The sequence below is a fragment of the Mus musculus genome, chromosome 2 (assembly GCF_000001635.26).
Source record: "Mus musculus strain C57BL/6J chromosome 2, GRCm38.p6 C57BL/6J".
Taxonomy (NCBI): domain Eukaryota; kingdom Metazoa; phylum Chordata; class Mammalia; order Rodentia; family Muridae; genus Mus; species Mus musculus.
The window spans coordinates 91,495,792-91,518,135 of NC_000068.7; the positions used below are offsets into that span (position 1 = coordinate 91,495,792).

The 22,344-nt window shown below is 45.2% G+C and overlaps 1 protein-coding gene across 3 annotated transcripts in view; it reads left to right on the forward strand.

Annotated features, from left to right (window-relative positions):
* Nucleotides 1-18,110, forward strand: part of Lrp4 (low density lipoprotein receptor-related protein 4) — a 56,446-nt gene extending 38,336 nt beyond the window's left edge. Inside the window, exons 29-38 of one of the 3 annotated variants that reach the window (XR_374447.4) lie at nucleotides 1,099-1,317; nucleotides 1,465-1,599; nucleotides 2,549-2,676; nucleotides 5,198-5,342; nucleotides 5,590-5,703; nucleotides 6,120-6,255; nucleotides 9,802-9,869; nucleotides 10,210-10,297; nucleotides 12,678-12,819; nucleotides 15,638-18,110. Coding sequence is in view for 1 of the 3 variants with exons in the window: in NM_172668.3 (NP_766256.3) it covers nucleotides 1,099-1,317; nucleotides 1,465-1,599; nucleotides 2,549-2,657; nucleotides 5,198-5,342; nucleotides 5,590-5,703; nucleotides 6,120-6,255; nucleotides 9,802-9,869; nucleotides 10,210-10,297; nucleotides 12,678-12,819; nucleotides 15,638-15,970 (1,489 nt within the window). In the remaining 2 variants the exon portion in view is untranslated. Of the gene's footprint in view, nucleotides 1-1,098; nucleotides 1,318-1,464; nucleotides 1,600-2,548; nucleotides 2,677-5,197; nucleotides 5,343-5,589; nucleotides 5,704-6,119; nucleotides 6,256-9,801; nucleotides 9,870-10,209; nucleotides 10,298-12,657; nucleotides 12,820-15,637 lie in introns of all 3 variants that reach the window. The other 2 variants (XR_003952488.1, NM_172668.3) reach the window with 2 other exon arrangements.
* The last annotated feature ends 4,234 nt before the right edge of the window (nucleotides 18,111-22,344 follow it).

Consider the following 22,344-nt stretch of genomic DNA (forward strand, 5'->3'; position numbering starts at 1 on the left):
GTGTCTGTCTGTGTCTGTGTGTGTGTCTGTCTGTGTCTGTGAGTATGTGTGTGTCTCTGTGTGTGTCTGTGTATGTATCACAGAAACCTGGTATGTTAAACAAACAAACATGATGCCAAGTTGGGAACCTGGAGCTTCCACACTAGTGTCAGGCCCTGAGGGGACTCTAAGAGCCCTCTAAGGCAGGTGAAAAGTTAGAAGCTATATTGTGGCATAGGGACCTTAGCCCAACATTAAGTTTTATATTGCTTTACCTGGATATTTTGAGTGACTTTTTTTTTGCTATTATTTTTATTATTCTTTTTTTTTAAAGATTTATTTATTTATTATATGTAAGTACACTGTAGCTGTCTTCAGACACACCAGAAGAGGGCATCAGATCTCTGTTACAGGTGGTTGTGAGCCACCATGTGGTTGCTGGGATTTGAACTTCTGACCTTTGGAAGAGCAGTCGGGTGCTCTTACCCCCTGAGCCATCTCACCAGCCCCTTTTATTATTCTTTATATTTCTTATTTCAACACAACTCAAGAATATGATATCATGTCAATACTAGAGACTTACCATGGCAGAAATTCTTACATGGGATATAGAAATCTTTGCCTTTGTTCTCCTGAGGGTGCATTCAGATTTCATGTGGTGTGTGCAGTTTAGAGAAATCCCCCAGGTGACTACGACGTAATCCTTGTCCCTGGTGCATTAGTTTCTGTTTAAAAGCACAGATCGGTTTTAGCAAACCTTTCCTTTCTGTCTCTGCTTTGCTTTGCTTTGCTTTGCTCTCGAGACTGAACCCAGGGCCAGAGTTCTACCACTGACCTACACTCTCAGCCCCAATCTACCTGTCTAATAATCACCCCAGGTAGCAATTCTTGTGTCCTCACAGGATATATTAGGAATGACTTAATTTGTCCTACGGCAAACCCTATACATCCAAACCCTCTTGAAGGAAACAGTCTTAAGATAATCTGCCTGTATTGAGCACCCACCATTGCTGGGTACTGAGGAACATGCTGTATCTGTCTCTATAGAGTTTATAGTGAATTTCAGGGTACGATTTCTGGTTAGTCTGGTTACTCGAGCAGCCCTGCATTGTCCCTAAGGCGAGCAGACCTGAATGGCAGCAACATGGAGACTGTTATTGGACACGGGCTTAAGACCACTGACGGGCTGGCAGTGGACTGGGTTGCCAGAAACCTGTACTGGACAGATACCGGCCGAAATACCATCGAAGCATCTCGGCTAGATGGATCCTGTCGCAAAGTGCTAATCAACAACAGTCTAGACGAGCCCCGGGCCATTGCTGTTTTCCCCAGAAAGGGGTAAGTTCATGTCTAGCGGGAAAGAGTTCCAGTCTAGAAGGGACTGGTAGAAAAGCAGCTCCCAGAATGTGTTTACAGATTAATGGGTGGGTGGTAGCCACTATATTCTGCCAATCTCTTTGTGACAATGGCGCTATTGTATCTTAGGTACCTCTTCTGGACAGACTGGGGCCACATTGCCAAGATTGAACGGGCAAACCTGGATGGCTCTGAGAGGAAGGTCCTCATCAACACAGACCTAGGCTGGCCCAACGGCCTCACCTTGGACTATGATACCCGCAGGTGAGGACCCTGGTCCAGACAGCTGCCTGGGAATAGAGGGCGGGCCAAGGAGAGCACAGAGGTTGGCATGGGGGTGGGGGGGGGAGAAAATATGGAAAATCCCTGGACAGATGAGGAAGAGGAAACAGGGAAAGGGGTAAGACAATGCAGTCAGGCCGGGCGTGGTGGCGCACGCCTTTAATCCCAGCACTCGGGAGGCAGAGGCAGGCGGATTTCTGAGTTCAAGGCCAACCTGGTCTACAGAGTGAGTTCCAGGACAGCCAGGGCTACACAGAGAAACCCTGTCTCGAAAAACCAAAATAAATTAAAAAAAAAAAAAAAAAAAGACAATGCAGTCAGCACCAGGCTTGCTGAATCCAGCCCTGAGCCTTCAGTGGCTTTGGTCTCCTTGGTTTGCAAGTTCTGAGGATTATCAGTAGACAGACTGTGTCCTATTTTACATATCCATTTAGGGTCTTAGATTTGTGGCTTACCTGCAGAAGCAATAGGCTCTGGGATTGGTAATTTCTCCTCTAGATTAGGGTGAAAAAAAGGGAAGGGCAGAGGAGGGTGACTTCCCCTTCCTGCCCCCGGAGGAAAAGAATTAAGGTCAGGTCACCTGGAGAGTTGGTAGGGTGACCTCTTCTTTTAACCTTGGTTAGGTAGGGCCACATGGCCTGAACCCTTTCTGAAGACCATTTATAAAACTGTGGGCTTAGATTTCCGGCTAGGACCCAAAGGGTGATCAAGTTGCCAAGGAAAGGCTGCGGGTGGTCCTAAATTCTCTGTGTCCCCACAGCTTCAGGTTCCCTGCTTATGAGTTACATTCTGTTCTTTAGCTGTGGGGCTCATGGTGACCTCTCGTCAGGAGTGTTTCCTGACTGCGCCTGCCAGTTCAGCTTGGGGAGGAACAGGAAGCACCTTATGGGGAAGAACCATCTGCCCCACCCCCTTCTCTTTCTCTTCTCAGGATCTACTGGGTAGATGCACATCTGGATCGGATCGAGAGTGCTGACCTCAATGGGAAGCTGAGGCAGGTCTTGGTCAGCCATGTGTCCCACCCCTTTGCCCTCACACAGGTACTGGCTCAGGAGAGAGGTAACTAGACCTCCCTGACTAGGGTGTTTCCTGGGGATCCTAAGCCACTTAGAGAGTACTCTGCTATCCTGGCCCAGCACTTCCGTGTTCTGTCATTTGAAGGCCTGGCTCTCAAAAAGAGGTGCAACTTGTGCCGGGGCCCTGGCTATAGAGAAGTTGCTTTGTGATGACTGAGCCCAGGAACATGGCATTTTGATAAGTTCCCCTGGTGAATCTACTGCTGTGCTTTTAGCTCACTTAAGTTAAAGTTTGTTAGAATGGCTAAAAGTGAGAGATTTGATGTGGCCAGCTATTTGGTGTTTGCATGCCTTCACAATGAGCCTGAAGCCTACTTGGATAAATAACAGGACACGGGACCTCTGTAGGCTGTAGTTACCTATAAAACAAGTTGGTTTAACAGTGACATGCACTTGAAGTATGCACTAGTGTCAACATAGGACGTAGCCCTCTGCGAACACGAGACATACTGTATTAATTGCTTACTGACAACAGCAAATTAAGGAAGGGAAGGTTTATTCTGGCTCACAGTTCAAAGGTTCAGTCCATCATAACAGAGAAGACATGACGGCAGGAGCAGGAGGCAGCTGGTCACAGTGTAATGCAGTCAGGAGGCAGACATTGGTGCATGCTGTGCCTGGCTACCTCTCCTTTTTAGTCCCATCCAGGACCACAGCCTGCTCACATTTAAAGTGAATCTTCTCACCTTAATTAACTTACTCTAGCAACCGCTCTGGCATGCCTTGAAGTTTTTTCCATGATGATCTCTAAATCCCATCAACTTGACATTCACAATTAACCACCAAGTCGGTGAGGTGGCTTATAGGTCTCTGAGTTCAAGGCTGGACTGGTCTGTGCTGGCAGGATCCTTAGTAAGACTCTGTCTCAAGTTAAAACAGAGATCTGCCATCACATGTAACTAGTTCAATTACTCCTAACCTTATCTGGGATAGTTCAACACAACAGGTAACCTGAAGGAACTATGTGGCAGTGATGGTTGTAATCCCAGCAACTTGGAGGTGAGGCAGGAGGATTCAAGGTTATCCCCAACTACATAGCTAGTTTGATGCTAGGTTGGGCTATATGAGACCATGTCTAAAAAAAAAAAAAAGAAAAGAAAAGAAAGGAAGGAAGGAAGGAAGGAAAGAATAAGAAAGAAAAGAAGAGAAAAAAGAGAAGGAAAGAATTTGGGATAAGATAATGAACACTGAGTCTAAAAGAGATTCTCAGACACTGAGAAGTTCTCCCTGCTTGGCGAGCATCACCCTTTTTTTTTTTTTCTATTTTTAAGTGTTGGAGATTGAACCTGTAGCACTCTGCCACAGAACTACACCCTCAACCCTGTACTGTGTATTTGATGTTTACCCACCACAAAGGGTTTATCTGAATTTACCTGGCAATAGGCTAACGCAGAATATATTTTCTCAATCTACAAATGTCTTCCAGAATTTCTAACATTCTACCACTGAGGAGGAAGACAATAATACTTTCATTTCCCCTCTCACCCTTGGCTGAGAATGTCACTTCCAGGGCATTGTCAGGAAGCTGTCCATGTAAATAAGCGGACTATGGAAATCAGGGTTTTGAACAAAAAGACCCATATGGCAAAGGATGAAATGAACCTCTGGATTCCTGTTTGTTGGGTAATGAGCTAGTCTCTCATTTGACTGAGAACTGAGTGTGGGTGCTGCAGACTCGGAGATGAATCAAGCGCATTCTTTTTTTTTTTTAATTTAAATTTTTAAAAACTTTTTATTGGTTCTCTGTGAGTTTCACACCATGCACCCCAGTCCCACTCATCTCCTGTCCCTTCGTACTTGCCCTCCACCTTTGCAACCTCTTCCACAAAAGAGAAAAAAAATCAGTAGTGTGTCACAGCCGCTCACAATCACATTCTTGATGCAGGAACTTGGGCTGGAGGCATATGGCTGTAACTCTAGCACTTGAGAGGAAGAGGCAATAGGTTATTGAGTGTGAAGCCTACCTGAGCTACACAGTGAGTTCCAGGCTAACTTGTGCTACATAGCAAGATTGTCTCAAAAAAAAAAAAAAAAAAAAGGTTAGGCATTGTGAGGTCTGTCTATAATTCTAACACGTGGGAGGTAGAGACAGGAGGGTTACAACTTCAGAGCCATCATCAACTATATAGTAAATTTGAGACCAATCTAGGCTACGTGAGAGCTCAATAAACAAAAACAAAGAATATAAACAACCAAACAAAACAACGACGACGACAAGTACCCGAGTAGGGCAGAACTTAGACACCCAGTAGTGACCAAGTCACTACTGGGTGTCTAAGTTGTGTGTGAGCAGCTGCTTGGTGCAGAACAACATAGAGGCGTTCAGTAATGTGCTCCATGGGCCTGGAGCGATTTCCTGAGTGATATCTGGGGGTGCACAGCATTCATTCAGGAAATCAGTCGCAGAAGGCACTTCAGCAGTCGGATAGCTCACATGGAGGCACAGAGGTGGCACTGGGGTCTGACTGCTGAATACTTCTTCTTTTGGGTTCCCTATCGAGTAGCAGGACAGGTGGATCTACTGGACGGACTGGCAGACCAAATCGATCCAACGTGTCGACAAGTACTCGGGCCGCAACAAGGAGACAGTACTGGCCAACGTGGAGGGACTTATGGATATTATTGTGGTGTCCCCTCAGCGGCAGACAGGTGGGCCGCTAGGAACTGAGTCCCTTTCCTTACAGTTGATGGGCCTGGCTCTGGTCATCCCAAGGGCTGTTAGTGGCCAACAGGGCTTGTGTTTCATGGTTTTTAGACCTGTGCATCCTTTGTGATTATCCCCTTCCTACCCTGTTGTCCTGGGGGTGAGATAACCCCGGATTTCCTCCCTTTCGAGAAGTGTGAGACCGGGAGACCCTATTCTCTCTTAGACCAGACACGTCTGCTTTGTCTCCAGGGACCAATGCCTGCGGTGTGAATAATGGTGGCTGTACTCACCTCTGCTTTGCCCGAGCCTCTGACTTTGTGTGCGCGTGTCCTGATGAGCCTGACGGTCATCCCTGCTCCCTTGGTGGGTTGGATAGACTAACTTCTTGGAACCACAGAGCCCTTGGAAAGGGAGGGGACGGCAACCTCAGCAGTATCCTTTTAGGGAGCATCGTGGTGGCATAATGTAAATGAGCAGTATTCTTGGGCTTTGTGATGATGCTCAAGCCTGGCTTTGTCTGGCCCCTGGCATTTCCTAGAACAGAAGTCTAGACTCCCGATGTCTTGCTGAGGATCACCAGATCCTCATTTCTATTCCTAATATTTGTGAGCCACCATTTTATCCTAGAATCACTAATAGTAAATCCAAATCCCTTTTAAATTTATAGCAATAAATGAGGGTGCCAGAGGTTAGGGCATCTGAAAGATTCTATTAAGACGTCTACTCTTGAACTATATATAGGTTTCTAGCAGCCCATTTCAACCCACTTTTCTCTCCAGTACCTGGCCTCGTACCTCCTGCTCCCAGAGCTACCAGCATGAATGAGAAGAGCCCAGTGCTACCCAACACGCTGCCCACCACCTTACATTCTTCTACCACCAAGACCCGCACCTCTCTGGAGGGGGCAGGAGGAAGGTAAGTAGGGTCGATACAGGGTTGAGTGTCTGGATTCAGATCACCATGCCCTACTGGTAGGAAAGCATTGTCCCAGCTTCATAATCTGGCAGATGGGAGATGCATCATCACATCATTAACCACCAGTCGCTATTATGGGGAACACAGGTGTGTTTTAAATGTAGATTGCTGCAAATGAATCTCTCTTACTTTTTTCTCACACACAGCTTAGACACCCAGTAGTGACTTGGTCGTATTTAAATGTAGATTGCTGCAAATGAATCTCTCTTACTTTTTTCTCACACACAGCTTAGACACCCAGTAGTGACTTGGTCGTATCTCTATCTGTTCCGCCCTACTCGGGTACTTGCCGTTGTTGTTTTGTTTGGTTGTTTATATTCTTTGTTTTTGTTTATTGAGCTTTCACGTAGCCTAGAAAAAAAAGAACGCTCATGTGTTCTTGAGAGCACACACACATAGCCACATATAGAAGACAGAGGAGGATAACAGTATCCTCTACTTCTATTCCCTTAGACAGGGTCTCTCCCTGAACCTGGAGCTCACTGTATTTTGGGCTAAGCTGGCGGCCAGTGATTCTCCTGTCTGTGCCCCCCATTGGTAGGGTCATAGGCATGTGCAGCCATGCCTAGTTTTTTACATGGGTGCTGGAGATCCACACTTGGGTCTTCATCCTTGCACATCAAGTGCTCTCATTCACAGAACCATCTCCTGGACCCTGCTGCTCTTTTTATCTCTGAGAGCAAGAGGCTTAAAAGCAGCTTTCTACAGAAAGCAGTAGGGAGGAGGCTCCTTCCTGCATTCCGTCTGTCCATCAGCCTTTGCTCTCACGTCACCGGTGTAGTATTAGGGTTTTGTCCTAGTAGAAACCCCTGACTGAGATTAAATATTTAATGAAACACTAAAGTAGTATCTGCATTATAACTTTATAACTTAAGTGTGATAGCCTTAGCTTGCGATCCCAGGGCTCAAATAAAATACACATATGTGCATGTGCATACAATACACACAAACACATACATGTACCATTATCAAATAAGCAAATATAACCATATACAGTCTTCAAAGCAAGCATAAAATATATTCCATTAACTTTGATGCACTGGCAACTATAGTTGAGCTGAAAAGCAGAAACAATGACTCCAAAATAAGTACTTTAAGCTCAGTGTCTCCAAAGTGCCAAGATTTGCACATGGTCACATGCGGCATTTTATAAATTGTAAAGAAAACAAACATCTAAGTGTGAATATGTACCTTTCTGAATAACTTTGAAATGTTAACCATCATCTTTATTATTTTTTTAAGATTTTATTTATTTATTTTATGTATATGGTACACTATAGCTGTCTTCAGACACACCAGATGAGAGCATTGGATCTCGTTACAGATGGTTGCCAGCCATCATGTGGTTGCTGGGAATTGACCTCAGGACCTCTGGAAGAGCAGTCAGTGCTCTTAACTGCTGAGCCATCTCTCCAGCCCAACCATCATCTTTATTTTCATCTTAAATTTTCTTTAGAACGTTAGTTGTTTTCACCGTGCTGAAGTGTGAACTCCGCACACGCTAGGCAAGCAATCTACTGCTGAGCTGTGCTCCTAGTCCCTAGTTTGATTTGGGAAACATCTGGACCCTCCTCAGACATTTCTTCCTGGGTGTGTATATACACATTCCTCTGTGCGTGTGGAGGCCAGAGCTCGGTATGGAGTGTCTTCCTCAGTTGCTTCCCATGGGTGGTTTTTTTTTTTGTTTTTTTTTTTGTTTGTTTTTTTGGTTTTTTGGTTTTGGTTTTGTGTTTTTTTTTTTGTTTTTGTTTTTGTTTTATTCTGTTTTGTTTTGTTTTGTTTTGTTTTGTTGAGACAGGGTTTCTCTGTGTAGCTCTGGCTGTCCTGGAACTCACTCTGTAGACCAGGCTGGCCTCAAACTCAGAAATTCGCCTGCCTCTGCCTCCCAAGTGCTGGGATTAAAGGCATGCACCACTACGCCCGGCTCCATGTTATTTTTTGAGACACGGTCTCTCCCTAACCCTAGAGCGTACCACTTGTCTAAGTTGACTAGCCAGCAAGCAGGTGTTTGCAACCAGCTTTTCATGTGGGTGCTGGGACTCCGAACCTAGATCCTCATGTTTTCCTGGCAAGAACTCAGTAAATCATCTCCTTGGGCCCTCTGTTTTTTAAATGCACATAGAAACCAGCCCCCTGTTAGTTCTTTATTGCCTGTGGTAATACATGTTTTGGTTACTTAAGTATGTTAGCTGGAATATAATTTAAAAAACAATCCCGCATGACTAAGCAGAACATAGGTGCTATGTTAGAACATAGGTGCTAAGAATAGGTCCCCTGGGGGGGGCATATAGGGTACTTTTGGGATAGCATTTGAAATGTAAATGAAGAAAATATCTAATAAAAAAAAAGAATAGCTCTCCTAAATTCTTTCTCCTAGTTAATATGACATTTCTTGTACTTGTGTCCTACACCTAAAGAAACAAAAGTAATAATCATAATTAGCATTTCTTTCATTTTTTACTTATTCTCTGACAAATCCATAACATATACATAGATCCTATCCACCCCACCTCTCAGAATTCCACCTGGATTTTTTTTTCCAAATAGGGACACTATGTAGCTTAGGGTGTCCTCACTCAGGGCCCTCCAAGTGCTGGGATAACAGCTGTTACCATGCCCACTTTCCTCAGACCTTTCCCAATGGAGTTCTAGTTCCAATTCCTGGTATCTTGGTTTCAGGGACTCTTCTGCTGTCTATATGGCTTTTCTCCAGACGGTTGGGAGGTGTCTCCAATTGCTCGCCATAATATGCCAGAGTGACCTTCTGAGTGTTGCAAGTGCACCAGCTGTGCACTCCCTCTGGGTGTTTTGCTTAGTCCCTTGTCAAAGAATGAAGGGAGGAAAAACAACTTTTTTAACCTTGTGATAACCAATCAGACTTGTGTGCTCTGCAGCTGCTTCCTATCAATTCTTGTAGTAGAAAGAAGATTTGAGTTGGCATCCTTAGAACTCTGTCTAGCTCACTCTAAAACTGCTACTTCTAAAGGTATATAACTGAGAACATATTTAAACATGACATAGCAGCTGGAAACATTCCTTCTCTCCATTCATTCTCTCTCTCCTCTCTCCCCCCAAGCCCCTGCTCCTCAGTTTTTTTAAAACAGGGTCTCACGATCCTGGAACTCATTCCATAGGCCAGACTGGCCTTGAACTCACAGAGATCCGTCTATTTCTGCCTCCCAAGTGCCGGGATTAAAGACCTGCACAACTATGCCTGGTTTAATCCATGATCTTTTTCATTTCATTTCTTGGAGGCACATATCCCAGCACACATAGAGGTCAGAGGACGAGATGTAGGAGTTGGTTCTCTTCTTCTACCCTATGGGTTCCAGGGATCAAACTCAGGTCATCAGACTTGGCAGAGGACGCCTTTACCTACTGAGCCATCCCCCTGAGCCCTAGTCCCAGTCCTTTCCTCCTTCCGGGAAGAGGGTAAAGACGTCTTGAGTCCAAGAAGGCTTCATATCTCTTTCTCATGCCCCACAGATGCTCTGAAAGGGATGCCCAGCTGGGCCTCTGTGCACATTCCAATGAAGCCGTCCCTGCTGCTCCAGGTAGGTCCTAAGAATAGAAGTGTTGTAGAACAAAGATTCTTCTGTTTATCTGTTTTTGAAACAGGCTATTTATTAGCATGTAGATCACACTGGCCTCAAATTCTCCAATTTCCTGTCCCTTGTCTCCCAAGTACTGAGAGTAAGATATGGATACACCATTATTTTATATGGGTTTAAGTCTCCACTTACTTCTTTCCTAGTTTTTGTGAGGAGTCTTATAGTGTGGGCAAACTCTTTTCATTGACTAAGTCCACAGAAATAATAATTCTAAGAGTCACCACTTAGGTGGCAGCTAGAAGGTGGTCTTTAGTCCTTGCCTGGCGTTCTTCCCTTCTCCTAGGTGAAGGACTGCACGTCAGCTATGCCATCGGTGGACTCCTCAGTATCCTGCTGATTTTGTTGGTGATCGCGGCTTTGATGCTATACAGGTAACCTCAGCTCTGCTGCAGGGGTGACATGGTCTCTGGTTGCTGTTAGCCTGTCTGGGTTCTCTCGAAGCTTCACAGTGTGCTGAATACACTTGTACGCAGCCTAGAGTCACCTGTGCTACCCTCAGCAGTCTCCCTACTGGATGACTGACTTTTCCCATACCTCTCTCTCCCTCAATCCACTGGAATGGGAAATGGTCTTCCAGTCACACCAACACAACCTTTTACCCCAGCGTGGCTGACACAGCATTGCTCCCTGGAAATCACTTTGAAAAGACACAGTGTGTCATTTCAATTTAGGATCTTTTTACTTGCCTTTTTCTTCCCAGTACCTTAAACACTGCAAACAACAACAACAAATCTGAAAATAAATTAATAATAATAACAATAATAATAATACCACTTGTCTTTTAATGGGAAAGTATAAATGCCCTAACCTGGTATCTTAGAGTTTCTTGCTGTAATAAAACACCATGACCAAAAACTTGGTGAGAAAGGGGTTTATTTTTGATTCTACATTACTGTTATCATCAAGGGAAGTCAGGGCAGGAACCTGAGAGCAAGAACTAATGCAGAGGCCATGGAGGGGAGCTGCTTACTGCCTTGCTCTTCATGGCATGCTAAGTCTTTTTGTTTGTTTTTTATTTTTCTGAGACAGGGTTTCTCTATAGCCCTGGCTGTCCTAGAACTTTCTCTGTAGAGCAGGCTGGCCTCAAACTCAGGGATCCACCTGTCTCTGCCTCCTGAATGCTGGGGTTAAAGATATACGCCACCACACCCAGCATTCTATAAAAACCCAGAGCACCATTTTAGGGGAGTCCCCACCCACAGTGGGCTGGGCCCTCCTACATCAATCACTAATTAAAACAATACCTTACAGGCTTGCCTACTTACAGATCAATCCTATAGACCAGTCTGGTTCTCAGCCTTTCTAATGCTGCGACCCTTTAATGCAGTTTCTCATGTTGTGGAGACCTCAACCATAAAATTATATTGTTGCTAGTTCATAACTGCAATTTTGCTATTACATCTGTTATGAATCTTTTTTAAAGAATTACTTATTATATATATATATATATATATATATATATATATATATATATATATAAAAGTGCACTGTAGCTGTCTTCAGACACAACAGAAGACGGCATCAGATTTCATTACAGATGATTGTTAGCGACCATGTGGTTGCTGGGAATTGAACTCAGGCCCTCTGGAAGAGCAGTCAGTGCTCTTAACTGCTGAGCCATCAATTCAGCCCACTTCAGCCCTGTTATGAATCTTAAGTAAATATCTGATATGCCAGATATCTGACATATGACACCCCCCCCCCATGAGTTGTGACCTATAGGTTGAAAACCACTGCTATAGATGCATTTTCTCAATTAAGGTTCCCTCCCCTCCAATGACCATAGCTTGTTTATAAACATAGCCAGCACACCTGTAACCTAGTAACCGGGTCCGAGCTTCAGCAGCATTAGATTATATCTATCAATATTGCAGCTAGTAAACCATAGGGGTGGGATTAGAACAAAGGTCCATCTCCTGCATAACAAGTAACCTAAAAGGTAGTGAGTGCTTGTAGATCAGAAATCTGGATATAGCTTCCCTGTGTGTGCTCAGCTTCGAGGTCTCTTGCATGCTGTAATCTGGGTGACAGCCAGTGTTATGACCTCATCTCAAGGGTAGACTGGAAGAAAGGAAGAAAGAAAGGAAGAAAGAAAGAAAGAAGGAAGGAAGGAAGGAAGGAAGGAAGGAAGGAAGGAAGGAAGCAAGCAAGCCTTCCAAGCCGGGCGGTGGTGGCACACGCCTTTAATCCCAGCACTTGGAAGGCAGAGGCAGGCAGATTTCTGAGTTCGAGGCCAGCCTGGTCTACAGAGTGAGTTCCAGGACAGCCAGGGCTACACAGAGAAACCCTGTCTCGAAAAACAAAACAAAACAAAAAAAGGAAAGAAATCCTTCCAAATGTACTGGAATAATTATTGTTGGCAGATTTTCATTCTTTACTGGCTGTTGGTCTCTCTCATCTGTTGCTTGCCTGTGGACCTTCCTATAAGTCAACTTCCAACATGTCAGTTTGCTCCTTGTAAAGAGAGGGAGGGAAGGAGGGAGGGAGGATGCACCACTCAAGAGGGAAGCTGATCGCGGCTTCCATAATTTTGCATAATGGGTTCACTAGAAGTGAGTCACCAGCTCCGGCCCACACTCAAGGGCCGGGATTTAGAAAAGTGTGGGTGCCAGGACGAGGGGTGTGTGTGCCAGGACGCAGGGTCACGGGGACCTGCAGAGAGGCTGCTTCCCACACCTAGGTTCCATCTGTCCCCCAGCATCATACCTATAAAGTTCTCAACTGATTTCAGCCCGATTTTTCCTCTTGAAGACACAGAAAATCCAAGTTCACGGATCCTGGAATGGGAAACCTGACCTATAGCAACCCCTCCTACCGAACTTCCACTCAGGAAGTGAAACTTGAAGCAGCTCCCAAGCCAGCCGTGTATAATCAGCTGTGCTATAAGAAAGAGGTAACAATGGAAAGTTCTATTTAGGTTTGTCTGGGGTTTGGAGAGAGGGTGGAGGAAGTAGGACCGAATTGCCTGAGTGGGTGAGAAAGGGCCGTGTGGTGTCCCTTCTACCATTTTGGAGACAACAGTGAACAGAAAACTGAGTATCGTTTGGGTTTCTGCAGAGATCTAGAGTCTTGGGGGGACCCTGGTAAAAGCAAGGCTAGAAGACTCAGGTCTGAAAGCAGGAACTGTCTGTTTCCCTGGAGATTTTCCAGGTTTATGGATGCTTTCCTTCTAGGGGTTGTCATTCCTCTATGCTGTACCCCTCTGAAGCAAGGGGGCTCTTTGAGACAACACCCGCAAACCCAAGAGCACCTGAACTCTTTCTTTCTCTAGTCTCTGAATTAGCAAAGTAGTACCTGTTGTTGGGAATGGCTAGTTTTTCTTTATCTTTGTTGTTAAGGGTTTAAAAGATTTTTCTAGAAACCTGAATATTTATGTGTTTTTAATTTTAAAAAACATTTTGTTAAGTCAATGCAAAATAATTTCCTGAATATTCAGGTGTGAAAAATAGTCATCTTTCCACAGGGGTATCTAGGGTCTGAGATGTCAGAATTTCCTAATCTGGTAGAACCTGGTTTCTTCTAAAACCCTGTAACCTTCATAGAGTTTTCCCTAAAGAGACTCAGCCTGCTCTGATTGTTAGCAGTCAACCAAGCAGGACCCTTGCTCTCCACAGTAATCCTATACTTGCTGGATTGAGGGATTCCTGGATTTTAAAAAGCTGCCACTATAATTCAGACCCCCTACAGTCCTGGGAATGGGAAAACTCTCTATTTCTGAGAAGGACTCTTGAGGATTCTTGAGTTCCTAGAATGTGGGTTGTCCCAGAAAAGAATCACAATGAAGGCTGTCCGTTAGAACCAAAAACTAGGTCTGAAGACCTGACTCAGCAGTTCAGTGCATGTGCAGCCTGTGCCAAGCCCTGGATCCATCCCCATTGCAGCCAAAAGAAAAAGAGAAAACGTTTGACCTCTTTCTTTTGTTTTCTGCTTCTTCCTCAGCAGCTCTTCCATCCCTCTGATAGCCTTTCACCCTTTCTCTTCTGATTGCCTCTTGAGTTCAGGTACCCGTTGCTCTGTGTGTGTAGAGAAAGTGGTGTTTCCCGAACTACCTCTGCCATGTACCCTGCTTCTCCCTAACTTACCCAGTGCATCTGTGATGAGGACTCTCGAGGGGCCTGCATGTTATCTCAAACTCACTTCAGCTCAGAGGGTTGCTGGGTGAATGAGAGCCTGTGTGTTTGCAAACTACCTCTATCTCTCTGTGTGATTAAGGGACTCCTACAAGGCAGACAACCCATCATCAAGAACCTAGCATAGCATCTGTTTAAAGTAGGGCCTTAATAACTGTCTGTGGAATGGAACTGTTACTAACAGAAAGCAATGGCTGGAGACTAGGAGTGAGGAAACTACCCCGGTGACAGATCCCAAGCTACAATGGCCCTTTTGCTCCTAGTGGTGGCAGGATAATCCTGGGAATACCCCACAAGTCAGGAATGAGGCTGCCCTTGAAGAGTACATAAAGGAGGACACTTAAGCCAAAGTTAAAGCTATCTTTAGAGTGATGCAGATCACTCAGGGATGGTCTTCATGGAAGCAATTCCACAGTATCCTCCCTCAAAGAGTTACAGGTTACAGGCTCATTAAGAACACAGATACACACACAGCCATCCATTGGACTGAGTGCAGGGTCTCCAATGAAGGAGATAGAGAAAGAACCCAAGGAGCTAAAGGGGTTTGCAGCTCCATAGGAGGAACAACAATAGGAACCAACCAGTACCCCCAGAACTCCCAGGGACTAAACCACCAGCCAAAGAGTACATATGGAGGGACCCCATGGCTCCAGTGGCATATGTAGCAGAGTTTGGCCTTGTGGGACATCAGGAGAGGCCCTTGGTCTTGGGAAGGGCCCCAGTGTAGGGGAATGCCAGGACAGGGAAGCAGGAGTGGGTGGGTTAGTGAGCAGGGGGAGGGGAGATGGGATGTGGGTTTTCAGAGGGGAAATGAGGAAAGGGGATAACATTTGAAATGTAAATAAAGAAATATATAATAATAATAATAAAAGAACACAAATACAATGATTTCCCAAGTCCCACTCCCCAAATCTTACCTCCCAAATTTTCTTATCACAATTAAAAAGATCATTCAAAGCAAACCAATACATAAAGATTTTGAATGCAGGCACACTGAATTGCTTCTGCCAGTTGTTTTTGATTGCTTATATCTGCATGACGTCCCATTAATAAACTACAGGGATGCTGTAACAGACGACTCATGATGTAAATGCATTCTGGTTGCTTTGGATTTCTTATATCGGCACGATGTCCCATTAGTAACCCATGGTGACACTATAACAAAAGCTGGCATGTTTTAGCGTGTCCTGTGTCCAGTGCTCTAATGGTCGCATCCCATGGATTGCCTCACTTAACCCTTACAATAACTGGGGTAACTTGTAGATGCTGCTCTTCTACACTGCAGATGGGAAGACTGGGTTTTAGAAGTGTTAAGTAATTTGCTCAAGATAACCTAGCTAGTAAATGGCTGGTGTAGAACCAAACGCCATGGTTTTCCCCCTGCTTCTGTGATGATGTAATTATCTAATGGCAGTTGCCCTTAGGTGGGACCTCATATTTGCTTTGGCCACATTGATCTAGCAGTCTGTGAGGGTTTTGTCCACCCTAGCCACTTGGGTTCAGTTCTGCTTCCATTTTCAGCTCACCATGAGGACCTTTATAGAATGCCAACCGACCATGTGTCTCCATTCTCTACCTCAGGGTGGACCTGACCACAGCTACACCAAGGAGAAGATCAAGATTGTAGAGGGAATCCGCCTCCTGGCTGGGGATGACGCTGAATGGGGTGACCTCAAGCAACTGCGCAGCTCCAGGGGGGGCCTTCTACGGGATCACGTATGCATGAAGACAGACACAGTGTCCATCCAGGCCAGCTCTGGCTCCCTAGATGACACGGAGACAGAGCAGCTGCTTCAGGAAGAGCAGTCTGAGTGTAGCAGTGTTCACACTGCAGCCACTCCGGAGAGACGGGGCTCTCTGCCAGACACAGGCTGGAAACACGAACGCAAGCTCTCCTCAGAAAGCCAGGTCTAAGTGCTGCCCACATTCTCTTCCCTGCCTGCCTGTTCATTCTCCTCTGTGGACTTCTGATCCTTGTGCTCACATAACAACGCGGGCCCTTTCCCATGCACGCATCTTCCTCCTCCCACCCCAAAGTGCTCCCGAGCCCCCATAGAACCTGTTACTCATCTGAGTCCAAAACTACCTGGGGACAAGAAGTGAGGGCACATCTCAAGAATTTAGACCTGGATTTTACCATGAACTTCACCTCTTGCACTCTATCCTGGGCCCCCTGAAGCTGGGCTCAGTGTGATTCCTTGTCAGCACAGAGCTCCGTCTCCCTTTGCCCTGGCATCCTATGTGCCTGCCCCACAGCACCGATGCAATTCATGATATAAGACTCTGGTCTTCCCCATCACAGCTGGCATGATGGCCTCCCTGTGAACTGGCCTACCAGGGGCTGGGACTGGAGGTCACAGGTTAAAAGGTAATGGACAGAGGTTGAGAGAAGGAAGAAGCAGCCCAGCTGGTCTGGGTGCTTGGGAAACCTCCAGCCTCAAGTGTTGGTAATTATGAAAAACCTTGGGGGGCGGGGATTCGAGCCCTGGAATCATGTCCATTGCTGGCAGTGGACATTCTCCTCATCCAGAAGTCACTGCTTTGTCAGTTGTGATACAGGTGAAGTGTGGGAATGGCTTAGGCTCTTCTTCCTCCTGCTGGAATGTCTGGGGCCATTTCTACCTTGGATAACTGGATAGCTCCTGCCATGGCAACTCACTAATAGGAATTCCCTCCTGGTGCTGTGATGGGCCGTACTTTTCTTAAGCCTTTAGCTATGCTGTGAGCTTGAGTGAACATTGGGTGGGCCTTGGAGAGCAGACTTGTAGAACGTTTAAGAAGCTCTGCAAAGAAAGCATAGCATCCTACCCGAGCTTCACCTATTCTACTCTTCTCTCTTCCATTCTGTGGGATTCTAAGGGAAACAATTCTGTCACAGCCTTTCAAAGACTGGCTCAACATTTTCCTAAATGGTCAGAAAGAGCAACTAGAGAGACACAAGACACCCAGGGGCTCAGGAGGAGAATTGTGAGGTTGAACCTCTTGAGTTCATTCTCAAGTGCTCAGGGATCCAAGTTCATGGACACAGCCTGTGGCTCTCGGGTGGTAAAGGTCATGTGCCAACTCTTCTCAGCCCCTGTCCACACTAAAGTGCCAGCATTAGCTTCATGCTCCTTTAGGCCAAGGGCTTCTCTCAGGGGAGCTGAGATTTTTTTTTTTTTTTTTTTTTTTTTTTTTTTGTGCTGCCCTAGAATCTCATCCCAGTTTTTCTACTTCTGAGAGAGGGGAGTCTAGCCTTGCTTTCTCTAACCGGTCCTGTGTCACCTCAATCGCTAATGTCCAATGATGAGGAGGGTCAGTGAAGATGTAAAGTGGTAAGCAAGGAGTGGAGAGGTGGTGAGAACCAGTCCAGAGCAAGTTCAGGCACTTCTCCATAGAAACCGAAGCACAGGAGAGATTGGCAGGTGCTGAGAATGGAGGAGAGGACTTTTAGGGGAAGTTTCCTGACATAAAACATCTTTCATGGTTTATTGCTATTCAGAGATCAGCAGCCAGGCATCGCATGAACAAACAAGATCAAATCTTTTCTGGTCAGTTATTACGAGTAAGAGACAGATGTCAAACCATTAGTCTTGTTGTCATTAGCTAGGCCCAGATATATGTCTGCACACAGAGCCAGAGCAGGCCAATGGCCTTTTCCAGTAAACCAATTGAGAAAAGTACAGTGCCACTTCTAAGAGGAAAGATGGACATTTCACACAGAATGAGGCAGCACTTGAGCCTTTAAATCCATAGTTGGGGAGGAGGGGGGGGGGGGGAAACAGAAGCGTGGTGTCCTCCTGAGTGGAAAGGGGCAAGGATCTTTTTGCACTTGGGCTGTTCAGAATGTAGAAAGGACGAATTTGAGGAAATATCTATTTGAGCACTGATTTACTCTGTAAAAAGGGCAAAAATCTCTCTGTCCTAAACTAATGGAAGCGATTTTCCCATGCTCATGTGTAATGATTTTAACATTACTCACTGGAGAGATTGGACTTTCTGGAGTTATTTAACCACTATGTTCAGTATTTTAGGGCTTTATGATAATTTAATATAAATTTAGCTTTCTTAATTATTTTGGCTGGCTTGGAGTCATGACTACTCTTGCACCTGCACTATCTGGAAGACCCCATTCTGTGGAAAACCCACTTGGGGACATCACCTCTAATGTCTTCAGAGATGTGTGATCCACGGAGGGAAATAAGGGGTGTAAGGTTTGTGTCGGAGTTTCAACTCATCCTGAGAACATGGTGAGAGAGTTGACTGATATGTCATCCTGAGAACATGATGAGAGAGTTGACTGATATGTCAGCCTGAGAACATGGTGAGAGAGTTGACTGATATGTCAGCCTGATTTCCTTTAGAGGACGGATGACAGAGAGGTTCACCTTGGCTGCAGCTCATTGGGTTGATAGAAGCTGCCTGAGGTCCTGTCAGGACAGGACCACAATCATGATCGTTAGAGATGTCTCCAGGTTCCAAAGCCAGTGTCAGGGCATATATACCATGAATCCTGTTTTCATTCATTGAGGACTCCCGTGTCACAGAACTCAACTTTGCCTTGCAATGATGGTAACCAGCAAAAGTGTCCAATGTGATATGAAAAATCCTGGAACGGGAATTGGATTCTATCTCCAGCACCACACACATTCGGAGCCCTTTTTTTTTTTTTTTTTTTTTAAGTTACATTCTGCCAGGATGTGGTGGTACACACCGTTAGTCCCAGCAAAGGCAGGAGGATCTCTGTGAGTTCAAGACCAGTCTGGCCTACAGTGCTAGTTCCAGGACAGACAAGGCTACAAGGAAGAAACAGAGTCTCCAAAAACAAAAACAAAAACCTACATTCTCCTAATGTGTTCACTGAATCTTGAGGCAGGAATAAGATGCTAAGGAGCCCTTCTCAGGTTCTCTGGGTATTATTCCAGTGAAAAGTTGGAAATGTTCTAGCCCGAATACTATGCTGCTTGTAGAGTTTAGTTTCAAGTTTCTCAATGGTTGATTTTTCTAAATCCTAAACTGTTGCTAGAATTATGTCCCCTCTCAAAGTACCACCTAAACAATGCCTGGTCTCACAGTGTCTGGAGTCTAGCAACTGTGCCCTCACCACCCTCTCTTTCCCCCAAAAGAATAAGATAAAAAAAAATGAAAAAGAAAAAAAGAAAAAGACTTGGATTTGATTGGTAAGTGATCTGGTGTGCCAAAAACAAAACTCAACAGACTAGTTCAAGTTCAACTAAACCCTTTCTTCCCCAACATTATTTATTTGTTTGTTTGTTTGTTTATTATATGTAAGTACATTGTAGCTGTCTTCAGACACCCCAGAAGAGGGCATCAGATCTCATTACGGATGGTTGTGAGCCATCATGTGGTTGCTGGGATTTGAACTCAAGACCTTCAGAAGAGCAGTCGGCGCTCTTAACCTCTGAGCCATCTCTCCAGCCCCCCCCCCACACACACACACACATTCTTTAAAAAAAAAAAAAAAATCTCATTTACAAAGAAAAATCTTGAGTCTGAGGGAGGGTTGAGGATTCCTCTTCCGGCTCCCCGGATGTAAAGCCTGAGCCCCATACTGAAGAGCATGAGTCAGAGTCTAACAAGCTGGGACTAGGCATATACTGACTATAGTTCAGTCAGTAAATGCCTTGCTTTGCAAATGCAAGGGCCTACATTTGATTCCCAGAGCCCATGGAACCTCTCCCCGAAAATAAAATTCTGTGTGGCATCTACGGCGGGCACGGTGGCAGTCATGGTAGACCAGCCTGCTCTAGTGAACAAGGTTAGCCAGGGCTACATAATGAGACTCTGTCAGAGGGAGAGGGGAGGGGGAGGGAGAAGGGGAGGACTGATGACATGCACTTGAAATCCCAGCACTGGACAGATACTGACAGGTGACCCCTGGGGCATATTGGCCAGCAGCTTAGCCTAGCTGGTAGGCTCCAGGCTAGTAAGAACCTCTGTTTCAGTGTGTATGTGAGGATGTGTTGTCTGGATGGCTCCTGAGGGATGACACCCAAGGTGGTCTTTTGGCCTCTGGGTATATACACAAACACACAGCACCATAGAATTCTAATAAACTATACTTATGGTGGCACATGCCTATAATCCCAGCACTCTGGGGGCCTGGGACACAAATATCGTGAGTTTGAGTCCAGCCTGGTCTAGTGAGACTATCTTTTAAAAAGGAATAAAACATCGACTGGAGAGATGGCTCAGAGGTTAAGAGCACATCTGCTCTTCCAGAGGTCCCGAGTTTAATGGTGGCTCACAAACCATCTGTAATGGAATCCAATGCCCTGTTCAGGAGTGTCTGAAGAGAGCCACTCACGTACATAAAATAAATAAATCCTTTTTAAAAATGAATAAAATGGGCTGGAGAGACGCCTCTGCCATTAAGAGCACTTGCTGCTCTGGTCGAGTGTCTGGGTTCTGTTGCCAGTAACTACATGGTTGCTCACAACCCCCTATAACTCCACTTATAGGGAATCTGATGCTCTCCTCTAGCCTCCATGAGAGCCAGGCACACTCATGGTGTAGGCACGAAAAAGGTGTGTAGGTCTGTATGAGTGTACATACATATAGTTTTAAAAATCACCAAAATGGGTTGGAGAAACAGCCCAGCAGTTGAGTGTTTACTGCTAAAAAAAAAAAAAAAAAAGCCGGGCGGTGGTGGCGCATGCCTTTAGTCCCAGCACTTGGGAGGCAGAGGCAGGCGGATTTCTGAGTTCGAGGCCAGCCTGGTCTACAAAGTGAGATCCAGGACAGCCAGGGCTACACAGAGAAACCCTGTCTCAAAAGAAAAAGTGTTTACTGCTCCTGCAGAGGACCTAGGTTCAGTTCCCAACATCCACATGTCAGCTTATAACTGCCTGTAACTCCAGTTCCAAGAGATCTAACACTTTCTGGACTCTGTGGGTACTGAAAGCATGGAATATATATATATATATACATATATATATATATATATGTATATATATATATACCAGTGAAACAAACTATATTTTCTCAAATTACATTGAAAATGAAGTCACTGCCTTTCAGTATTATAAAAACAAACAGTGGAACTTAAGGTTAAAAGGTCTGTGGCCCATAGAACAATCCTATGAAGAGAATTGGTTTTGTGTGTGTGTGTGTGTGTGTGTGTGTGTGTGTGTGTGTAACATGACTATGCACATATATGTGGCATGTCAGAGACAACCTATGGGAATCAGTAGTTCTGTGACCTCAGGCATCAGTCATGGGAACAAGCATGACTGCTCCCACTGAGCCATCTCTCGGACCCTGACAGGAAGGTCTCTGTGACATGAACTGACACTTATCTGAACCTAGGCCTAAAGAAAGGAGGCAATTTGTAATTAGCAGCTTAGAAGTGTTTGCAAGAGCTAAGGGAGGAAAGGCTACTAACACTTGAAGAGTTCCCAGATTTCTATTTATGGACAGAATTATAAAGGAAATGTGGTGAAGGCTCTGGGAATGTAGCTTACTGATAGACCTCTTGCCTAATACGTACACAGAGGCCTGCCCTGCCCCCTCTGCAACTCCACCCAACAGAGGGGAAAACAATGGAGTCCCTTTTCTGTTGGCCCAATGTCTATGGCTTTTCCTCACAGAAAGATGACGCTAGTGTTCAGCCAGTCTCTGTTTCCCAGCATTCCCTTGTTTGCCTATTCATTTGTCCTCTAGACCATTCTCCTGCTCCACATAGGGAACAGTTTCATTTCTAGTTAAGACTCCAGCTCCAAACTTTGACTGCCTTAGCATAGTGTTAAAATAGATTCAGATAGCCCAAAATTCTGAGTTTAAACCCGAGGCTTGTTTCACTGTGTTGGACCTAAAAGCCAGGAACTCACATAGCCTGTCCTTCCCTGTGGTTTATCTCCTCTGTGCCTTAAGAGCTTGTGGATGGCTAATGAGGTTTCTAGCTTTCCCTCTGCCTCCTTCCTCTTTTATGAGGAAGGATAATGTTTCTGTGGTCAAACTTCCCTAGAATAGTCTGCATTTCGGGGGCTGGAAAATGGATTATAAGAAAAAAAAGTTATTTATTCCTTCATTTAACTGGTACCTATTAACTGTAACCGAATGTAATAAGCTAGGGAAGGCTTGGTGATCTTGGAGACCAGTTAAAGCACAAATCCCACAGCCACTTGAGATGTGTACTAGTGTCAGCATTCTCTCCAGAGGATAATTCAGAGCACTTCAGCTGAAGGCAGAAGGAATCGAATCATTTAAGCTGTTTCTCTTAGGCTGAAATTACAGCTCTACATCTCAGGGTTGGGAGGTTTGGACCGGGATGCAGTTTATGATTATAA